General features: G+C 34.4%; 1 protein-coding gene across 4 annotated transcripts in view; it reads left to right on the top strand.

Moving 5' to 3' along the window:
* The window catches only part of lrp4 (low density lipoprotein receptor-related protein 4), a 92,279-nt gene extending 69,357 nt beyond the window's left edge, over positions 1-22,922 (top strand). Inside the window, exons 20-39 of one of the 4 annotated variants that reach the window (XM_084403873.1) lie at positions 1,306-1,507; positions 1,593-1,782; positions 4,342-4,473; positions 7,318-7,458; positions 7,546-7,632; positions 7,752-7,923; positions 9,061-9,223; positions 9,762-9,987; positions 11,269-11,572; positions 11,782-12,000; positions 13,967-14,101; positions 16,411-16,519; positions 16,814-16,958; positions 18,945-19,058; positions 19,783-19,885; positions 19,979-20,043; positions 20,134-20,221; positions 20,323-20,464; positions 20,733-20,810; positions 22,397-22,443. In XM_084403873.1, coding sequence (XP_084259999.1) covers positions 1,306-1,507; positions 1,593-1,782; positions 4,342-4,473; positions 7,318-7,458; positions 7,546-7,632; positions 7,752-7,923; positions 9,061-9,223; positions 9,762-9,987; positions 11,269-11,572; positions 11,782-12,000; positions 13,967-14,101; positions 16,411-16,519; positions 16,814-16,958; positions 18,945-19,058; positions 19,783-19,885; positions 19,979-20,043; positions 20,134-20,221; positions 20,323-20,464; positions 20,733-20,774 — 2,779 coding nt within the window. In that variant the 3' untranslated portion in view covers positions 20,775-20,810; positions 22,397-22,443. Of the gene's footprint in view, positions 1-1,305; positions 1,508-1,592; positions 1,783-4,341; positions 4,474-7,317; positions 7,459-7,545; positions 7,633-7,751; positions 7,924-9,060; positions 9,224-9,761; positions 9,988-11,268; positions 11,573-11,781; positions 12,001-13,966; positions 14,102-16,410; positions 16,520-16,813; positions 16,989-18,944; positions 19,059-19,782; positions 19,886-19,978; positions 20,044-20,133; positions 20,222-20,322; positions 20,465-20,732; positions 20,811-22,396 lie in introns of those variants that run through there. The other 3 variants (XM_084403872.1, XR_014626703.1, XM_084403874.1) reach the window with 3 other exon arrangements.
* The last annotated feature ends 203 nt before the right edge of the window (positions 22,923-23,125 follow it).

Raw genomic sequence — 23,125 nt, 5'->3', positions numbered from 1 at the left:
AGGCACACAGACGTTCATTTAGAACACTCTGAATTCATTAACATTAGACCAAGGTTAAGAACTAATTAATGCACATACACGCCTGTTGTGAATTGTGCGGAAGGTTTTTGTGAGAAGTTCACGAGAACTTCTCGCAAAAACCTTCCTGCATGTGTAAAAATACAAATAATCCACATAATTATTAGTGAATGAGACCCAATATCCTGTCATGGCCAGTTCAAGCTTACTGACAGAGTCAGTCAGGTGTTGATTTAATATCTGCTGATAATTGGAGTTAACAAGTTGTCCGGGGCCTTTGGGAGAGAAACTACTCCATAACATCAAAGATATACACCATATTTCACAGTTGGCATGAGGTACATCCATCGAAATGGCCCTTTTCAATAAAGAAGCTTTTCTTAGTCATTTCCTAATTTGTGCAACTTACTTTATTGGGTCTTTCCCATAGTGATGGATGAGTAAAGGAAATTTGGCCTGTGCATGACCTCTTTTTTTGAATCCCAGTGAAACAGGAAATCATGCATGGTGAACCATGCAGGTGAACTCAAAACATTTACATTTATGCATTTGGCAGATGCTTTTATCCAAAGCATTCAAGGTTTACATTTTATCAGTTCATGCATTCCCTGGGAATCAAACCCATGACCTTGGCGCTACTAGCACCGTGCTCTACAGAAATGCTTAAGATATTTAAAAACGAATGAATTCAAATATAAAGTAACACTTTACTTGAAGCCTTTATGTATGTGCATTAAAAAGGTATTCGGTAACACTTTATTTTACAGTGTCCTTGTTACATATGTTACATGTACTTACCATAGTAATAACAGTAAATGATGCATAATTCCATGCAACTAACCCTCAACCAAATCCTAATCCTACCCTAACTCACTACAAAGTACATGTAGTAGCTTAATATTACTCAGTACTTAAATATATAACTACACTGTAACAATGACACCTTAAAATAAGGTTTCACCAGGTATTCATAATGTACATTATAATGCATTATATCTTTCCATAAATAATTGTAACCAAAGTTAAACTGCATTATAATTTTTTGCAGATTCCTTGTGACATAGGAACATGGTTGTTTGCATTATAATTTCTAAAGGTGTAACAATGAATAGAGAAGTATTGTAATGTATTATAAGGTGCATTACAGGGAAGAATTAATGCATTAAAATGCTTTTTTAATGCAGCATATATAAAGGCTTCAGGTGAAGTAAAGTATTGCAGTAGTAGTTGTGGATGCTTACACAACATAAAAAAGTACATAACCTTATTTGTTTTGTCTCATCATAGATTCATGTACTGGACAGATTGGGGTGCAAATCCTAAGATTGAGCGTGCTGGTATGGACGCATCCAACCGTACGGTTATCATCTCAACAAACCTGACCTGGCCTAATGGGTTGGCAATCGACTACCACACCGAGAGGCTGTACTGGGCCGATGCTAGCATTAAGACCATTGAGTATGGCAACTTTGATGGATCAGGCAGACAGGTAGAAATGAGTGTGTGTGTGTTTCTTATTTAAATAGGCTAAAGGTTGCAATTCATTCTTTCCCACTCATTCTTCTGCATTGAAGGTGTTGATTGGCAGTCAGTTGCCTCATCCGTTTGGTTTGACACTTCATGAAGACAGAATTTATTGGACAGACTGGCAATCCAAGAGCATCCAAAGTGCTGACAAGCTTACTGGTTTGGACCGAAGAACGCTGGCAGAAAACCTTGAAAACCTCATGGACATTCACATGTTCCACCATCATAGAACTACAGGTAAAATGGCACAATAGAGTTATGTATCAATAATCACAACTGTCATTATCACGATAGAGCTATAATTTAAGCAGTAATACTGGTACGAAATATACAGTACAGTCAAAAGTTGGACATATTGTTGCACTCTGTGCACTTTCTGATGTTCTCTCAACCTACATCATGAGGTTCATCTTGAGTTGCTTTTTAAGTAGTACTGAATGAGTTCAGTTTGCAGTAGTAGTATCATATAGTATTGAATGGTTGCTTTGCCTTCGCTGTCCAGTCCAGTAGAAAAAAAAAACAAAAAAAAACTTTCTTTTACATTGTCTTATGTTTACATGTACTTACTATAATTATTACATGTATAATTATATGCAGCTAACCCTAAACCAAACCATAATCGCATGTAGTTAAATAATATTACTCAGTACTTAAATGCATAATTACACTGTAATAAGGACACCTTAAAATAAAGTGTAACCAAAAAGCTTTTAAAGTTTAACTAATTTTATGCATAAGCCTTACACTATGTTCTAACTGGCGTAACCCCTTGTGAAAAAGTGCGCTTAATTGTATTGATTGTGCACTTCTAGTGTACTTCAATTCAAGTATATTATATGAAATCTTTACTTGCAGATAATATATAATATTCATTTAAAAAAAGGCCACTAATTTGAACTGTAGTTTGTTATTTGATATTACATTTAATGGTACTGTAATTGTACTAAATTGCAACTGTATAGTTACAAATAGATTTAAATACATGACATACAAGTTTCAATAGAAATAAACGGAGCAATTCCAAGAGGGTCCTCACACCATCGGTGCTCGGGCCCTAATGACATTAAAGTATATTGTAATTTACCATTATGCGTGTCAGTACATTTAGCAGTACATTTTAACCATATTTCAAAGGCATTTATGAAAAGAAATGTGAAGATGTACTTAAAAAAAGTAAGTACATTTAAAAGTAAATTTAAACAATAATACATTTTCATTTAAATTAAAATCTTATTAAGTGTCCAAAAACTTAAAATTCTGTTCACACAAGTGTTCTTTAAAAAAAAAAAAAAAAAAATATATATATATATATATATACAGTGCAATGCATAAGTGAATACACCCATGCTAAAGTTGACTAAAAAGAGGAATAAAAAATCATATTTTGGAAATTGAACTTAATGCCTTAATTTAAAAAATTAGGAAAAATCCAACCTTTAAGGACACCAATTTTCTTTGTGAATGAATAATGTATCGTAAATAAATAAATGTTCTTCCTTAAAATACATGGTGCATAAGTGAGTACACCCCTATGTTAAATTCCCATAGAGGCAGGCAGATTTTTATTTTTAAGTATTTTTTATTTATTTTTTTTAGGATACTATGCATCCTGATAAAGTTCCCTTGGCCTTTGGAATTAAAATAGCCCCACATCATCACATAGCCTTCACCATACCTAGAGATTGGCATGGGGTACTTTCCATAAGATCATCTCTCAATGCAAATCAAACTAGCTTTTAGGCTAACTGAAATAAAACCATGCCAATCTCTAGGTATGGTGAAGGCTATGTGATGATGTGGGGCTATTTTAATTCCAAAGGCCAAGGGAACTTTATCAGGATGCATAGTATCCTAAAAAAAAAAAAAAAAAAAATACTTAAAAATAAAAATCTGCCTGCCTCTATGGGAATTTAACATAGGGGTGTACTCACTTATGCACCATGTATTTTAAGGAAGAACATTTATTTATTTACGATACATTATTCATTCACAAAGAAAATTGGTGTCCTTAAAGGTTGGATTTTTCCTAATTTTTTAAATTAAGGCATTAAGTTCAATTTCCAAAATATGATTTTTTATTCCTCTTTTTAGTCAACTTTAGCATGGGTGTATTCACTTATGCATTGCACTGTATATATATATATATTTATTATTATTATTATTATTATTATTATTATTATTATTATGATTGACTGTTTTATGGTTGATGGTGTCACATACCATTTGGGCAAACAAATGGCTTGTTGCTAAAATCTCGCATCACACCTTGTTAGATTGAAATAAAAATTAATCAGATTCCAATTGTTTAAATTAAGTCAAGTTTGACTAGAGGTGTATTAACATATCTGAACTTGTGTTGCATGCGTGTTATTGCATATTTGAAAATATTTCAGTGTAAGCTATTTTTAAGGGCTTTAATGGCTAAAATGTTTACATATTCTGTAAGTTAGTTTTAATGTTGTATATCCAGCACGTCAAATTCTATCCATTCAAGTATAATAAGCTTAGTATAATTCATTTTTAAGTTGGCATCCCGTTGACAACTGAAATTCACACACATGCCTAGCAGATATGTGTTAAAGAGGAATGTGGGTCTCTGCCATATCCAATGTCTTGGGTTTTCAGACGGCGGATTAAGGCCAGTGATAACTGATCTTCAGTCTGGAGTCTCATTCGTGTATTATGATCTACCGGGACACCCAGAGGCCTGATAGGCATCTGTTACATCTGATTGAACGTCCATTTCTTCCCCTTTCTCTCTCACCTGTCTCCACTTTTTTTCCTTTCTGTCTAAAGTCCAGACGCCCTGTTCGGTGAATAATGGTGGCTGCAGTCACCTTTGCCTCCTGGCTCCTGCTCCCAAAGCCTCAAGCTGTGCATGTCCCACTGGTATCAACCTACAGGCGGACGGCAAGACTTGCACTCACGGTAATGCCGAAAGTCCATGCTACTTTACCCATCTCGAATATCTAAGGACCCAGCAATAACTGCTCATTCAGTAGCCATAACTACACAATTGAGATGAAATTTAATGAAATGGCTGCAGGTGTTCTTTGCTTTTGGGATTCCAGGTGACAGTTCAGTCCATAGTTTTTTGTTGCAAGGACAGGAGAATCTTTGAAATTTGAGGCTCATTTTGAGTTGCCTTAGGGGTTTAGGGGTCACCGTAATGATGTGTCAGTGGTGATGATGTCATGGTGCATGTCTGAAGGCGAGAGTCACTGACTGAAAACCATTTGGTTGGTTTTCAATAGAATTCACTGGTGGATTTGTCTCTTTTTGCTCAACTTAATTGCTGCGTTGGCAACTCTCGATCAGATTTGATTGGGTAGGCTTGTTCTATGTACACTTACACGTAGGGTACAACGGGGCTAAAGCCGCATTTGACTTCATTCTCTTTGAAACTAATAGATGGCACAAAAATTCTAATATTTTGTCATGTAATACTGTCAACAGCCATTTTCGCCATTTTTTTTTTTTTTTTTTTTTTTTTAGGAATGAAATTATATATATAAAATTATATATGAACAAACCCCTCTGTAAAAACCTTCAGAATATAGATAAGAATAAAACTGTTAAAGTTTGGTATATGTAAGTGTTACTGAAGTGGAGATTTCTGGCTCAATGTAGGAGGAAAAACTCATTTTGAGAAAACGGCCTTCAAAGATATACTGTTATTGAAATCTACAGATGCAAATAGATAAAGTGCTCTAAAAAATACAGTTAAAAGTCTATTTTGGATATTTTCTGTCCACTAGTCTGAAAAAAACAAAACACTTTATGAAAAGCCAAAAAGCTTCACTAAAGGTTTTGCCTGTAGTGTTTTACCTTAAAAAAAAAAAAAAAAAAAAAAAAAGAATTTGGGAAAAAATTAAACAGATTTCATAGGGCCCTAAATGTGAATCAGGTGTGTTTTGCTTTTGTTTGTTTTTAATTAATTTATGAAGCCACTTTAAACTTTTTCGTTACATATTATTGTAATAGCTTACTCTAGAAATGCACCGATACAAACAACCGCCTACTACGCCACGTCGATGACAACACCACGTATCCGTAAAACGCCTAGGGGAAACACTGCTTTAGTAATTCAGATGTTGTGTTAATTGTTAATTGCCGTGTTGTGTTCTTATAAATACCTGTTGTGAGTGATAATACAGTTACTAACCTTTATAAATGCATCATTGATGGCTTTAAGTAAAGTGAAAACATAGGATCAATGTTAAGAAATCATGAAGATGTGCTCATTATACATTATACATTTTAAGTTGTTTACTAGTAAATGTAGCTAATGAACAATAATTCCTGTAGTACAATAAAGAAAACAGAAATCATTAATACAAACAAATATCTTTTTTTATGTTTTAATGTACTGGCAAAACACAGCAACAATATTTTTTTTTAAGTATAATTTAAACTGCTATAAGCAATACCATGCATATTGAGGAGGAGATATAGATTTTAACAAATCAAAATAACCATTCATGACCTTAAGTAATTCTAAAAAATAATATAAATAACTATAACTGTTCTTCTAATGCAGTAAAGGTCTTAATGAGTCTATAAATATATTTATAGAATAGTAATACTTATAAATAAGAATGAATGGGGCTATTCATTATAAGCATGGTCTTCATAGAAAGTGTTACCGTGAAAAACACATTTTTCCCAAGGTGTGCCTTTAGCCTGTTGTAAATGGCACCTACAGTACTATTCCTGTGCATGCAATTAAGAAGTTATTTTTTGTCATTATGATAATGATGCACTACATAAAAATAGCCCGTCTTGTTGGCAAAGGCTATTTACGCTAGCTTGTAGCTTCACCCACCATTTTCTTGAGTCAGACAAAATTACAAAAGAAACCATAAGGATTACTGGAACAGTAACGTGGAGAGTAGACATGTGTAAGGTACACATTTGGTAAGATGATGTTTTGTGGTAATGAACACTTTATTACATTATTGTGAATTATTATGAATACCATATTATGAATTTAGATTTTTAGAATGCTTCTTTTCCATCAACCGTTTAAAAATCTGTTTGGAACGAGTGAAGGAGACAGACTGAATAAAAATGCAAATTCACTCTCTGACAGAATGATGGCACTTATGGAAAGGCAGAAATAATGTGGTTGCCCTGGTTACCCGTAAACTAAACAGGCTGCGCAACTTTCTGTTTCTGACACCCGCTTGTCACAGAGAAGAAAGGAAGTCAAACAGTGCTTGCATGTTTTTAGATTTTTGTATTCGGTATGGTGTTCATCAAACAACACCCGACCCAATACTTAAAGACTTAATATTTATTTTCGGTTACACTTTATTTTAAGGTGTCATTGCTACAGTGTAATTAAATATTTAAGTACTGAGTAATATTGAGCAACTACATGTACTTACTATAGGGTTAGGGTAGGATTAGGATTTGGTTGAGGGTTAGTTGCATGTAATTATGCATAATTTACTGTTATTACTACGGTAAGTACGTGTAACATATGTAACAAGGACACCGAAAAATAAAGTGTCACCTTATTTTCAAACATTGGGTTTCATTTAAAACATTTTTACAATTTAATCTGGACTAAAACATGCCAAATATCTGATATGTTCTATGCCATACATCTCTAATGTTCTGATTCTTTATTATTGTTCTTTATACAATATATTGCACTTTTATACTTAATTAGTGTGAAACATGTTTACTTTTAACATTTAAATGCAATTAAAACAATGCACTATATGTATATATAATCCTTCATTATTATTCTCTCTTGTCTTACAGCAATGAACAGCTTTCTTATCTTTGCCCGGCGGACAGACATCAGAATGATTTCTTTGGACATCCCATACTTTGCTGATGTTGTTCTGGCGGTCAGTGTGTCTATGAAGAACACGATTGCCATTGGAGTGGATGCCGTAGAAGGTACAAGCAAATTCTCGACATATAGACACTTTTGCATATAACGCTTATTCAGGGAAAATCATTTTGGATATTTTCATGCTTCTGCAGGTAAAGTGTACTGGTCAGACAGTACATTAAAGAAAATCAGCAGAGCCAATATCAATGGTACAGAACATGAGGACCTTATTTCAACTGGTAAGGGACTATATTACATCTACAGTTACCCTCAAAACTACGCACAGTAATTGTATTAAATTACTTTTATCCAGTTGCTCAACTTTCATTGAGTTGAAGTGTTTCCCCCTCTCTTTCAGGTCTAATGACCACAGATGGTCTGGCGGTGGATTCAGTGGGCAGAAAAATCTACTGGACTGACACCGGGACAAACCGCATTGAGGTTGCTAATCTCAATGGCTCAATGAGAAAAGTGCTTGTGTGGCAGAACCTGGACAGCCCTCGTGCAATCGCCCTGTTCCATGAGATGGGGTAAATGTTTTGCCCTACACTGTTTTGACTCCAAACAATTCGTTTCAGGCCAGATTTAGATTGACTTGATCAATTCCTAGTCCTTATATAGAACGCTATATGTGTTATTCACCATGTGCCCTTGTGAAAAAGAAGTACACTTTAGTACTCGTCATACACTTATTACTTTAAAAGATTTTACTTATGTGGGAACTGAATGTGATGTATGATTGCAATTAAATGAAAATGGATTGTAATTTAAATTGACATTAAATGTAATTAGCTGAACTTTGGTTTGCTTTTAAACCCACTTTTTTCCTAATTGCTTCTATTTATGGTAAACTAAAATATACTTTAATGTAATTCTATTAAAACGTATGTCGTGTTCTGTTAAAAATGTATGTCATATATATATTTGTAATTACGCATTTGTAGTGAAGTTGCAATTTAGTACATATGTTAACTTTAACTATAGTAAGTTCATCAATATTACATTTAAAGTACTTTACATGTGCGTTAGTATGTTAGTAAACACATCAAAATAAGTGTAAAAATGAGTAAAGCAATTTTTTTCCCAAATACACTAAAGTGAAACTTTTAATTTGACATTGTTACAAACTGCACTTTTTAAAAGTGTATTTAAGAGTGTTAGTAAAGGTTCTCTTTAAGTACACATAAGTGGCCTTTTATTTCATTAATATATTATCTGCTCAAACAATTTTAGGAATCTACTATTTAGATTTAAAGTACATTACAAGTGCACATTCAAAACAATAATGCGCACTTGTTTTTTACAAGGGTAGAACTGAATGAGTGAGGAGGACTTTGAAGGCAGGTGGTATTTCTAATAACTTTTATTATATTCTGGGTCTGAAAGCATTTGATTGGACAAAATTCGACTTTTTTTCTGGGTCCGTATTCCTAGAAAATGGAGAGACCGTAAATATTAAATGTCAATGTTTAGAATTATACTTGCACCTTCAAGCTAATCAACAGACTAAAACTAAATTGTTCATTTTAAGCCAGCTGCAAAAGACCCTCTTAATTCAAGAAAACCCCTCAGTGATTATAACTATGGGGTTTCTTAAAATAAGGGGTTTCTTGCAGCTGGGGACAGGCACAGTATGTAATGATTAACAATATAAAATCTGCTTTTAGGTACATGTACTGGACCGACTGGGGTGAACATGCCAAGCTGGAGCGCTCCAGTATGGATGGTTCAGATCGTGTAGTTCTGATCAATAATAATCTCGGCTGGCCTAACGGACTTGCCGTAGACAAAGCTGGTTCACAACTGCTCTGGGCTGATGCACATACTGAGGTTAGTGTCTAGCAACGATGCACACGTTTCTGCATGAGTTTGAGTTCAGAAAGACTTGAATGTCTAGTAGTGTTTGATCTTCAGTTGTTTAATGTATGATGGCAATCTGATTCGATTTTAACTGTATATCCTGACGTATGAAATAATAGTCAGAAATATCACCTTTTTTTTATGGAAAAGCGTATGAACCTTTACACACATCAAAAACTTAAAAACAAATTGCATGTGTTTGAGTATCATATGCTCAGCTTTTATGGCTTATACACTATGATATAGGAGAAAATGGAGAATGCTTGTATTGTGAATCAATGACATCTTTATAACAGTATAACATAGATTGTGTACAAAAGATTTTAAGTGTTAATCATGTTGATAATTTAGTCTCGGAAATTTGCATAAAAAGTATGATACAGTTGGCTTTATATGGTTAAAGGTCATGTAGTGTATTCCAGCCTTTCCCTACAGAGGAATGATAAGACTTATATAAATGCTTGCTGGTTGAATTAAATAAAATAATCGAATCTTTTTGAACCTTTAGCGGATAGAAGCATCTGATCTTAATGGTTCAAACCGGAAGACCCTGGTGTCTCCTGTGCAGCACCCGTACGGCCTCACTGTGTTGGGACCGCACATGTACTGGACCGACTGGCAGAGCCGCAGTATTCATAGAGCTGACAAGGGAACTGGAGCAAACACCATCACAGTCCGCTCTAACTTACCTGGTCTCATGGACATCCAGGCTGTTGACCGTGCAAGACCTTTGGGTAGGTTACAAAGTTGTACGGTGTTGTTGTTTTTAATTTCTTTTTTGTCTAGTGTTCATTCTCAAAGCCTTTCGCATTGTGAATAAAATAGCCTTCATGTTTATTAAAATAAAAAAATTCAGCCATTTTTAGAACCAAAATTTGTGTTTTGTCATGAACTAAAACTTTTTTTTAAATGTTAATCATTTAATTTAAATAAATCTGAAATAAAATAACAATATTAGATTTTGTAATAAATGTAAAAAATAATAAGTATTAGAAATATTATATTAGAAAACTTAAATGACAATGAGAAATTTTGTTTTGGCAGCTAAATTAATTCATATTATTTTAAAATTACTTAAGAAATGACTAGCAGTAAAATAACTAAAACTGAAATCGAAATGATCAATTAAAGCTAAATAGAAAAAAAGTAATATAGAAAATTTATAGAAAATAATAAAAATGACAAGCACACAAACTTACTATTAATACAATTTAAATAAAATGAAAACATTGTATAAAAAAAAAGCTACAAATACACTGCCAGGTAAAAAAATTATATATATAATAATTTAAAGTTTAAATAGGCAAACACTTTTTCTTCAAATAGATCTGGAGTCCACAAGATCTTGACCAGAAATTGATGCACCTCTTGATGGAAAAAAATGTTTTGATCAATATTTGGTCAAGATCTTGTATTGTCAATGCAACACTCTGTAAAGTCTTTCACTGAATTTAACTCTGGACCCAGAGGTGCCAATTCATGTGTGAAAATGATTCTTCATGCTCCCTCCAAACCATTCTTTCACAATTTGAGCCTGATGAATCTTGACATTGTCATCCTGGAATATGACCATGATGTGCCATACATGGTGGTTTAAGAATTGAAAAGCTACACACTCCATCAGTTAGGCTTAGAAGAACTGTTGCCAAATATATAACATGCTAGAAACATAATAATCAAAGCAATGATGATCCAGTCATAGACTTTTTTTTTTATATATATATTTGCCTATTTAAATCCAAAAAGCAACTTTTTTTGTGTGGGCAGTGTAGTATAGAAGTAATATTAAAATAACACTGATTATTTGTCACAGAAAGTGCCTGCTAAATGTAAATTAACCATTAACCACCTGAACCTTTATATCATTTTTCCAGTAAATAATTAAAACAATGTGCTTGAAGTACTTAAATAGTTGTTAATAATGGTGTGCAGTTCAAGGCTTAGCGAAGCTTGGCATATAATAATACAAAAATGATGGTACTTTTTTGGCATGATCGTCCTCCTTGTTCCTGCAGGCTTCAATAAATGCGGCAGGAGGAACGGGGGCTGCACTCACCTGTGCCTTCCTCGGCATAATGTGACGTCTTGTGCTTGTCCCACGGGTATTCTGCTGAAAAGTGACGGAAGGTCATGTGACAATTTGCCTGAAACATACCTGCTGTTTTCTAATCGCATCAGTGTTCGACGAATCTCTCTAGACACTAATGACCATACAGATGTGTACGTTCCTGTGCCCGAGCTGCAAAATGTTATTTCCTTGGACTATGACAGCGTGGAGAGGAAACTGTACTATACAGATGTGTCTCTGGATGTTATCCGGTATGATGTCTAATACTAAAATGAATCATTAGTCTTGAAATATATATTTTTTACTGCAGTAGTGGCATGCTATCATTTATCCTGCTAGTTACTGCAAGATTTTTCAAGGAAAGTTTAAAAAATCTCCACCCTGGCATTTACTTCTATTTTAAATGCGATGTATTGTTAAGCTCTGTTATATTATTTACACAATATTTCATTGTTTTCAGACGGGTAAATTTAGATGGCAGCAATATGGAAACTGTGATCAGTCATGGTCTGAAGACCACTGATGGACTTGCTGTTGACTGGGTCGCCCGCAACATGTACTGGACAGACACTGGCCGTAACACCATTGAAGTGGCTCACTTAGATGGCACATCTCGCAAAGTTCTGGTGAATAACAGTCTGGATGAACCAAGAGCTATCGCTGTCTTTCCTAGCAAAGGGTGAGAAAGGCAAACGTATTATCATTTACTTCCAGTTCTGTTGATTTATGGATTTCTTTATATTTACATTTAAGGCCCCGATATACTCACGGTGAAGTTCTTTTTCATTCTTCGCTTAAGGGTAAAAGAAGATTAAAACGTCGTGACCAGCGGTATACTGTTAGCGATGCCGCCTACACTGCTGAGAGTGGTGTTTACATAAATATGAAAATATGTGCTGCACGCTTTCCTCTCAATAAAAAAAAATAATAGCGGTAAGAAAAAAGCATTTAAAAAAGCATCTGATCATAGGGATGTGGATATGTTTGCACAAGCTCTGCAATTCGCTACTCCAGTCGTCACGTTATGTTTATTTATGTAACACTTTATACAATACATTTCTTCATAAAGCAAGCAGCTTTACAGTATTGAACATGAGAAAACAAAATCGTATCAGTGTCTCTTACTATAAAGCAGCTCTCCAGTGTGTTCACGGCGTTTTTACACTGGCAGTTTAGTTCGGAACGGAGCACGGTTCGCATGAAAAATTGGTAATGTGAAAGCTGTCATGCGGACCCAAGTACCGAACCCGAAACTACCTGAAGGAGGTGGTCTGGGTTCGGTTGCACTCGAACTGTGCCGCGATTCATGTGAATGTGAAAACAACACGGACTTTAACGGAATTGAATGGCAATCCACTGTCTCCTCAAAATAATCTGTTTGCAAGCAGCAGAAAGCCGCCTTCATGCGACGGACATACAGTAAACCTCTAAGTGTCATTTACTCAGCTGCGCATAATTGCACCAAATTAATAAAAAACACTATATATTGACCACGTTCTGTTTTCTTTCATGCGGTGTGCACGTTTGTGATGTAAGATGAACACAAGTGCACCAGGGTTCGATAGAATCAAGTTGAGTGTGAAACCAGACCAAAGCTTTTACACTGGATTATGACACTCGCAGGTAAAAGAGGAGAATTAATTAAAGGGTAGTGTTTCGGATAATGATTTTGTTGAAAGATGGTATACATGTAAAAAAAAAAAAAAAACATTAATCCATATCAACAACATACAGTGTAAAAACGCCCTTAGACTAACCTCGACGGACTGAACAGAAGAATTGAACTGGAGAAGAGTTTTACGTCAAAGGCGGCAGAGCCACACCCATCTATTACGTAATCAGCATGGACCATTAGTAGTTCGATTGTGTTTACCAGACAGAGCAAACTTTTCCGGAAAGTTCACTTTGGCAAACTGTTTCAAACTCATGAAACGGACTCCAAACAAACTTATTTTGTTCGAAATGATGTCACACCAGTTCGAAATGACTTCACACTTGAAGTATATTGGGGCCTTTATGCATCTGGCAAATGCTATTTTCTAAGTGTCTGGCAAAGAGACTTACATTGCATTGAAGGTATGCAACGTATCAGTTCATGCATTCCCTGGAAATCAAACCCATGACATTGGCGTTGCTATCACCGTGCTCTACTGTTTGGGAAGAGAAAAAGAGAAATGTCAATATTATTCAATCCTGAAATGTATCTATAAATCCCTTAGTCTAATTCTAAATTGACAATTTTACCCAGTGTTTGTAGTTTGCATTTTCTATGTATTTTGAATACTTAGAGCAGTGGTATGCGGTATGGAAGATTACACGCATGCATGTATGTATATATGTATGTATGAGTAATATTATATTACACGTATGCATTTTATTTTATTATTATTATTTTATTTCTAAAATCTGGTTATTACAGTTGGAATATTTTCTTGATGAATCTCTTGGATGAAAAATGGATGGTTAATTTTCTTTAATTTATCTACGGGTAGTTGAATCTAGAAATCTGAAATTATAATAAAGTAACGCATCAAGATTGCATTTATTTAAATAAATGAGAGAGAGAGAGAGAGAGAGAGAGAGAGAGGGGAGTTACTATATATAGTTACTAATGAATGCATTTCATCATTTTATTTTTTGGCAAGGTTCTTGTTCTGGACAGATTGGGGTCATATCGCAAAGATCGAGCGAGCGTACCTGGATGGCACAGACAGAAAAGTCCTCATTAACACAGATCTGGGATGGCCAAATGGCTTGACACTGGACTATGACACTCGCAGGTAAAAGAGGAGAATTCATTAAAAAAGGGGAGAGTTTCGATAATGATTTCATTGAAAGATGGTACACAGGTATAAAATGGACCTTAAACCCATTAACCCATATCAACAAAATTCTGATGCACTTTTTTGGCCACATACACTGTCCAATGTTCCCTGTTGAATGCATAATGCCTTTCTGTACAAACACAGTTTGGTCATTTATGGGAGTGACAACTGCATTCTATGACCAAATTCGCTGCATTAACAATAAATCCATATATGTTCAAACATTAAGTGATTGACAACTGGAAGTTATAAAAGGGTGTGACACTCAAACTGTCCTGTTCAAACAAGAGGTTACATACAATATTTAAGTTTCTATTAAGTAGCTATGTTTCCATCCAAAGTTGTGAATTTATCTTATGCTCAAAATTCGAATATCGCATTAAAACATTTGTAAATGAAGCTCAGTTTCCATCCCATGTGTTCAATCGAGCAAAATCGTCACTTGCTGGGAAATTGGCGCAAAATATATGTAACAAAAATGTAAGTTGCTGCAGTCGAGGATCTACTGTGGCTCTTTAATCATACATTATAAGTTACTTGCGCCTTAGAGAGCGCAGACCAAATCCATTTTTGCATTTGGAAGCAGATACCCGTTGTTTGGGAATGCAGTCGTGTGAGACAGTTCTTGGAGGTCATTATACCAAATCATTTTGATGACAGACTTTGGCTCAGGCATTTCAGACTGACTAAAACAACGTTTGAGATGCTGTGTGACGAGATTTGCCCGCTGGTTAGTTCAGTTATCCGATCACATCTCTTTGTTGAGGCGAAGTCACGCAAGTTGACACACTGAGGGATTTATTCGGTTTCCATCGTTTGTGCGTTTATCTGCTTATCGGATAAAAAGTGATCTGCCTCGATTGAGTGCATACTTTTTTAAAGTAAACCCATTAAGTAAATATCATAGATGGCAAGATCCATAAACACGGAAAGTTTTATCACAGTTGACTCAACATACTTCCAAAAAGCTCAACAAAACAAGCCAAAATAAAGAGATTTGCAAGCATCAAAATAAGCCCAAATATGTGACCATATTCAGAAAATAAGACCAAACATATATTTAGTGTTTGGCCTTATTTATAAGCGACCAGAAAACCTTCTGTCGTTGGTAATTTCACCTTTGAAAGGCACCTTTGCATATACTTAATATTACTTTGGTCAAATCAAACAGGTTGGCATTCATGCTTCTTGTTCACAGTCATGTTTATCACTTTCTCAGTCATCGCTATTTAAGGGTAATGTACACCAAATGATTTTTGGAGATTCACTACCACATTTAAACACTCCTGTCACTAGATTGCAGTGTGTATGTGGCCTTAGATGAAACATACACACTATTTCTGTTTTTGAAAATCATTTTAAATTTTGTTCTCTTTTCTTTCTTTCTTCAGTTTTACACCTAGCTATACTTTTTCAATGCCACTTTACCACTAACATCAACTGGCTTTGACTGTTCAGGTACTTTCCATGAATAGGGTACAGTTAGTGTCCCATTTTGGGAGGAAATAAGGGAAACTGGCTACTGTAGTTCTGACTATTCATTTCGGTTACATTTGCAAACTTACTTATTTAGGCGTTGTGTTTATACATTTCAATCATGACAACTCTCAAAATAAATGTACAAGGTTGTTATAGTTAACTAAAACTAAAGTAATTAAAAAAATTACTTTAAATAATTTTTTCCCCTTTTTTTTGTCTATTTGTCAAGCAACAGTTTTAATTTAACTTGATGTACTAAAACTGAAATAAAATTAATAAAACTATATAGACAAAAAATGTTATATAGATTTTGTATATAGAAAAACAAAAACTAAATAATCGACACTAATCGATTACTGAAACTTTAACTAAAATTAAAATGAAAATATAAAAAAGAATATTCAAAATATTGAAAACTATAGTAGTATCTCAATTATACTAAAATAAAACTGTAGATTTACCGCAATTAGGATTGCCTGATACATTTATTTACTTGTGCCGTTTTCATTATAATAAAACAAACATTACATCACAAATTGTGATTTTAACAGTATTTCGACATGTCCTAAATGTTGATAATTGCAAGAGCTGATAAAACATTTATTTTGAAATCCTGAGGCTTAATATCAGCATTTTCTAAAGGCACCTCTTTGGACTTTCTTCATTTGCTTAAAAATATGTCTTCCTTAAAGCATTTCAGACTCTATTTTGTACCATAATCATGGCAAGTACCTTCAAACATTTTGGAGAATTATCACTGAATTATCACATGATTTCATGTATAGGATCTTTTGGGTGGATGCACACTTGGACCGCATAGAAAGTTCTGACTTGAATGGCAAACTGCGTCAAATTCTCATCAGCCCCGTCTCACACCCGTTTGCCCTCACGCAGGTACCTTTCCCAATCTGATCCTCACCCTCACTTATCGACTCAATGTGTCTCACTCACATCACCTCCTGCTCCACTGACCCATCCTCTCTTCCACTTATGTCTTTGCATTAATAACCTTAGCATGATGTTCTCTTCCTTTGCATCTTTCCATTTTCTGATCCTCCTTTTTCTTCCCATCTTTCTCTCCCCCCCTCTCCCTTTTTTTTTATTATTTTTTTTTTTTTTACCCCTTTTCTTTGTCTCCAGTTGAAACCGGTATACTCTCCTTTAACTCCTTTTTCCCGAATCTCACAGCAAGACCGTTGGATTTACTGGACGGACTGGCAGACCAAGTCTATTCAGCGAGTAGATAAGCATACAGGTCGTAGTAAGGAAACTGTGCTGGCTAATGTAGAGGGCCTCATGGACATCATAGTGGTGTCACCACAAAGGCAGACTGGTAAGATTGACTTATTCGGCCTGAATTGAAGAGCTCTACATGTTTTACTTTGAAGGGTTTTACAATTATTATGCATAGAACATCATATTTAAACATTTGGGAGATGCACCTTATCTTTAAAGGGATAGTTCACCCAAAAATGACAATTGTAATTTACTCACCCTCAAGTTGTTCCAAATCCAGTTTCTTTCAAAATCAGAAGATATTTTGAAGAATGTTAGTAACCAGACAGTTGACGGTAGCCATTGACTTCTATTGTATATATATTTTTTTCTACTATGGAAGTCAATGGCTGCCGCTAACTGTGTGGTTATCAACATTCTTCAGAAGAAAAAAACGATTAGAAACCTATGTTAAGCATCTTTACCAGTCCCTACACAGCAGCGGTTCTCAACCCCTTTGACCCGAAGGCCCTTGATATGGACTATTTCTGCTAGAATTATGACAAAGCTGCTTGTTTTCAAGATTCTTATTTCAGTTAGTTGCCTTTTTTATATAAGTGTTTAATTTTTGTTTTGTTTTCTAGAAATTTGAATAACATATGCCTATATTCATCAGAATTTTGGCCTATGTAAACACACTCATTTAGAATATCCATTGGAAGTGAATATTCATTAATTATCCACAATTCATTTTGTCACTTCAGTTTAAAGATATTTGTTCTTCAATTAAAAGCAACAGTTTTGAAAAAGGGAAAAATATTTTGTAATTATTATTTCTATTTTATTATTCAACATTATTATATTCTTGCTATATAAGAGATATATTTTTGTTAGAATAAAAAAATCTGAATTTAGATTACGCTTTGATTATTTTAATATATTACCGGTAGTATAAAATGTATTACCTAAATACTTTTTAGTCATCTTGAGGACGCCTGGTTGAGAGTCACTGCTATTCATAGTTTTCAGTCATGTGATGCCACAGAGACCTGGAGGGAAAAACATACGTGGAACTGCAGCACAGACCTATCAATTTTCCATCTCAAAAGAAGAAAAATAAAACCATGTGAACAAAATGCGAGTTTTGGGTGCTTGTGATCCATATACAGCATCTGCCGCAGTATTTCAACCACTAAAAACAGTGGGACCTTCTGAAACGCTTGACATGAAAAACACTTAAAGTGCCTTAAAGTACTGAAACAGTGATGATAAAAGATCAGATTCAGTATAAATATTATTGATGATACATACTAATATACAGGTGAGCAGATGAGCCCAGAATATGAATGCAATGTGCTGAATGGTTAAGTGTTTTCTTTATATTGGTTCATCTGCTTGCCTGTATAGTATGCATCATCAACAAGATTGGTCTTTTAATATCACTGTCTTACTACATTAGTATTTAGCACAAACCTGGTAAAAATGACTGGCAGGCAATGTTGGAAAGCCTTGTTTTGCCTTCCAGGTGGGCTTTCCTAAAAGTGTGACGTCACGTGAAAACTATGAATGCTGCAACATTGGCTTTTGAATTTCGCTTTAAATTGAGTAATTAAGAAATTCAGATTAAATGATTTTTGTAAATTTCCACACACAAAAAAAAAAAGCATCTCTGGAAACAGAGAAGTGTTTGGATTCTTAGGGGAAATGTTATACATAAATCCTCTGATGGTCTTTATCTGTGGTCCAAAACAGTGTTTCCCAGTCCTGATCCTGGAGCCCTAAAACATCACTGCACATTTTGTATGTCTCCCTGTTCAAACAAATACGATTCAACTCATCAGCTCTTTAGAGGAACACCTGAAATGTGTGTATCAGATCAGGGAGACGTCCAAAATGTGTCCTGGACCAGAGCTGGAAAACACTTGTCTCATATATGGTCTTTTGTTTGTGTTGTCTATATGGTGTAGTTTTATCATATGCAATATATGTTCAAGATATTTTCAAGATTGTTATTGGTGCATGAACAGTGAGCACATTAATGATGATTAAATGTTATAGTTGCCATTAAAATATATTAGTAACGTTTACAATCCTTTCTTTCAAGGCACAAATTATTGCAGTGCGAATAATGGTGGTTGCACACACTTGTGTCTTGCGAAGAGCAACGGTTTTGTGTGTGCGTGTCCAGATGAGCCTGACAGCAGACCGTGCTCTACAAGTGAGTCCAACACGCACAGGAATCACTGTTGAACATTGAGATTACAGAAATGAATATTATATTAATGATATGACTGCGTTTACATCTACCAGATTACCATTTTAGTGTTATAGTATTTGTGATTTTTTTATTTATTTTGACTTTTTTTTTATATATTTCTATTTAGCTTTTATTTATTTTTAGTAATTTTAGTATTTCAACTTATTTCAGTTAGTTGCCAAGGAAACATAAAAATGTTCATGTATTATTTATATAATTAACAAAAACTATTTTTAATTGTTTCAGTTTTGTTTTCTAGAAATTTGATTGATAGCTTACATATGCCTGTATTAATAAGAATGAACACTCATTTCAAATATCCATTTTAAGTGAATATTCATGTATATTTGCATGTCCTTATTATTTATTATTAATACATTAGCATAAATAGCCAGTAGAGTTATCACTATTCCAATTCAGCCCAGTGTTATTTTTGTCATCGAGATACTATATTTTTATCAAGGGTTCAAATTAATTTTTTATATACTGTATATTTTCTTTGTTCATTTTAATTTTAGTTCAAGTTTTATTTTATTTTTTGTTTGTTTGTTTTTGTCATTTTTTTTTTTTTTTATGTCTAAATTATTTTTTATTAATTATTATTTTAGTTTTAGTTTATTTTAGTACATCAAGTTTCAAATAACGTTCCTACGGTATAATAACCCTGATTCTATCTCTGGACTAGTCTCTGGTTACATTCCCACGGCACCTGAGAAGGGCACCATGGGTACTCAGGCCCCTAAAAAACTCCCCACAGAGAAACCTCACAAAGGCCTGTCGGTTGTCAAGTAAGTCAGCTGCAACTATCCAGTCAAAAAAAAAGAAAGAAAAAAGGTTTTCTTTAAAGAATGAAGTCAAATCCAATCACTTTCTCCTCACAGTTGTACAGAAGCAAGTCTCAATCCAGAGGACTGCTCTCAGAACAATGTGGTGTCTGCACCTCGGGGTAAATGGATTACAATTCTGTTGTATTAGAATAATGAACATTATGAAGCAAGTGTGAATGAACATTTACATTTTGACTCTTTTTATAAAGATCAGAGCCCTCATATCAGCTACGTGATTGGCGGAGCTCTGTCAATTTTGGCGATCCTGATACTCATAGCTGCATTCATTATTTACAGGTAGGCCTCCAGGTTTTATGAAGCACTTTATAAAGTTTCATGAATTAATTATTTTTCTCAGCTGCTCGTACTTATTTTTTGTTGTTGTTTTTACTTTTCAGGCACAAAAAATTCAAGTTTGCAGATCCAGGAGTCAGCAACTTGACTTACAGCAACCCTTCATACAGAACTTCAACACAGGAGGTTAAAATAGAAACTGCCCAGAAACCTGCAATAAACAACCAACTGCGATATAAAAAAGAGGTATTGTTTATTGTTCTTTCCGTTTTCACCTTCACATTTAGATCAATGTAATTTGTTGTTGATGTTGTTTGGCATCAGCCAAGTCAAGTCACCTTTATTTATATAGCGCTTTATACAGTACAGATTGTTTCAAAGCATCTTTACAGTGATGGCAGGAAAATAATGTTGTTCACGACTGACATAATTGTTCTCATCATTTTGTGAGCAGTATTCGGATGTCTTTACAGAGTCCCCACTCATCTTTTTTTCCCCATGTTCTCCACGGCAGCTCAATCATCCTTACAACTCCCTTTCTCCTTTCATCTTTTGACATCCCCCTTTTATTTTCATCAGAATGGCAAACAAGGTAGTCAAAAAATTGGGAAAATGTCCTTGCTTCCCTATTTTGAAGTCAAATCCAGCATCCCAACTTTTTCTTCGTGCATGTAATTTCTGCATGAACGTGCAAGCAAGATAGCATTTATAGATGTTACTAAGATGATGATGATGAAATTATATAAAAGTATTTTCTTAGCCTATACTGCCTGAGGTAGCATGAATTGTGAACCTTTTCTTTTGAAGTGCAGTGGTGTTGGTGGTGTTTTTCTTTATTCTTAAAGTCAGCATGAAATCAAAATGTACCTCGTTTACTTTGTTAGTGCACATTACTAGCCTTGTGGTGAACAGTTTATCCGTGCAAGTTGATTCTTTGCAATCTTTGATCAAAATCTGAAAATGTACTTCCCTTCTGGAATAGCCGTCCTTCTCTGATGACGTCAGTTTGACAGTTTTGACTGTTAGTCTGCTGCGAGCTGAGCCGAACGGAACGCCCACTTTTTCAAGATCTAATCAATTTTTCTCATGCAATATTCCGTTTCACTATGAAAGTACGTCACAATACTGAAGTCGGTCGCAACTTCCGGTTCACTGTGACTTTAATGCCATAAAATCAACATTAAAGGAATAGTTCACTTAAAAATGGAAATTCTGTCATCATTTACTCACCCTCAACCTGTTTGGTTACCGACATTCGCCAAAATATCTTCCTTTGTGTTTAGCAGAAGAAAGAAACTCAAACAGGTTGAGGGTGAGTAAAATGATGACAGAATGTCCATTTTTAAGTGAACTATTCCTTGAAGCCCCCGAACCAGAAATTGTCAAATTATAGAAGTAAATGGGTTGTAATATACTAATAATAAAAAAGAAGTGCACATAACTGTATTTTATTGAATGTGCACTTGTAGTGCATTTAAAATCTTAAAAGTATATTTTTAAAAACCTGTACTTGCAGAAAGAGTAATAACAATGAAGTAAAAGGCCACTTAAGTGTGTTCAGAGTACACTTTCAAGACTATTTTTAACACTTAAGTACACTTGTAAAGTGCACTTTATAATAATGTCAAATTAAGTTACTTTAAAGCACATTTTAAGTCTACGTTTTAATCATTTTTGTCATGTTTTTAAGTACACGTATTTTGATGTGTTGACTAACATACTAAATCACATGTGAATCACTTGATTATAGTTTATTCAATATTACATTTAAAGTGAATATATTTTAAAATGTAGTAAATTGCAACTTCATCAGTATGTGTAATTACAAATATATTTATATTCATGACATACACGTTTCAATAGAAATTACATTTTAGTTTACCTTAAATGTTTGTCAGTGCATTCAGCAGTAACTTTAACCATGTTTCAGAGATAATAGAAACAATTTTGAAATCACACATAGAGATGTACTTAAGTCCTAATTAGGTGCGTCAAAAAAGTTTCATTTATTATAAATTTAAACTATATTACAAACATTTGAAAACATTACATTAAGATCACACCTAATTATATTCTTGTAAAGTATATGGTTTACTTAGAAGTGTACTACTTTTTCACAGTAGTATCTCCAAATTGAGTTTAAAGTCACTTCTAATGGCAGCTGAATGTCACCTGCAGGTCCAGGGTGTTGGGGATGGAGGCTACACTAAAGAGAAGATCCGCATTGTGGAAGGCGTGTGTCTGCTCTCAGGAGAGGATCTTTACTGGGAAGACTTGAGACAGTTGAAGGTGTGTCGAGGAGCTGGGCTTCACGCCTGCATGCGCACAGATACCGTCTCGCTACAGGCAAGCTCCGCCTCTCTGAATGATGGAGAAACTGAACAGCTGCTCCAGGGCGACCAATCAGAGTGCTCGAGTATCAACACCACCCATGCCATAACGGCCCAACATCATAGTGCTCATCCTGACACCGGCTGGGTCCCGAACCGTAAAGCCTCTACTGAGAGCGAAGTGTGAAAATGTACGAACAGACGCGGTCAACATGGAGGCAGACATATACGGGAACACAGAAACGTCATTGGCGGTTTCACTTTAAAATCTGCCTGAAAAAGGCTTGAATGCACACTGTTATTAAAAGTAAAACAGGTAGGTACAGTCATATGGACCATATATATATGTATATATATAAATATATATAAATATATATATATATATATATATATATATGTATATATATAAATATATATAATATATATATATATATATATATATATATATATATATATATATATATATATATATATATATATATATATATATATATATATACTTAAGCAGCTGGTACAGAGGAAAGCTAATTCATAAATACACCAATAGCCAAATGAACTGTAAATAGATTTGAGACAG

The sequence above is a fragment of the Rutilus rutilus genome (assembly GCF_951802725.1).
Source record: "Rutilus rutilus genome assembly, chromosome: 3".
Classification (NCBI taxonomy): domain Eukaryota; kingdom Metazoa; phylum Chordata; class Actinopteri; order Cypriniformes; family Leuciscidae; genus Rutilus; species Rutilus rutilus.
Note: the sequence above shows the minus strand (reverse complement) of the source record. Positions and strands in the feature narration are given on the sequence as shown.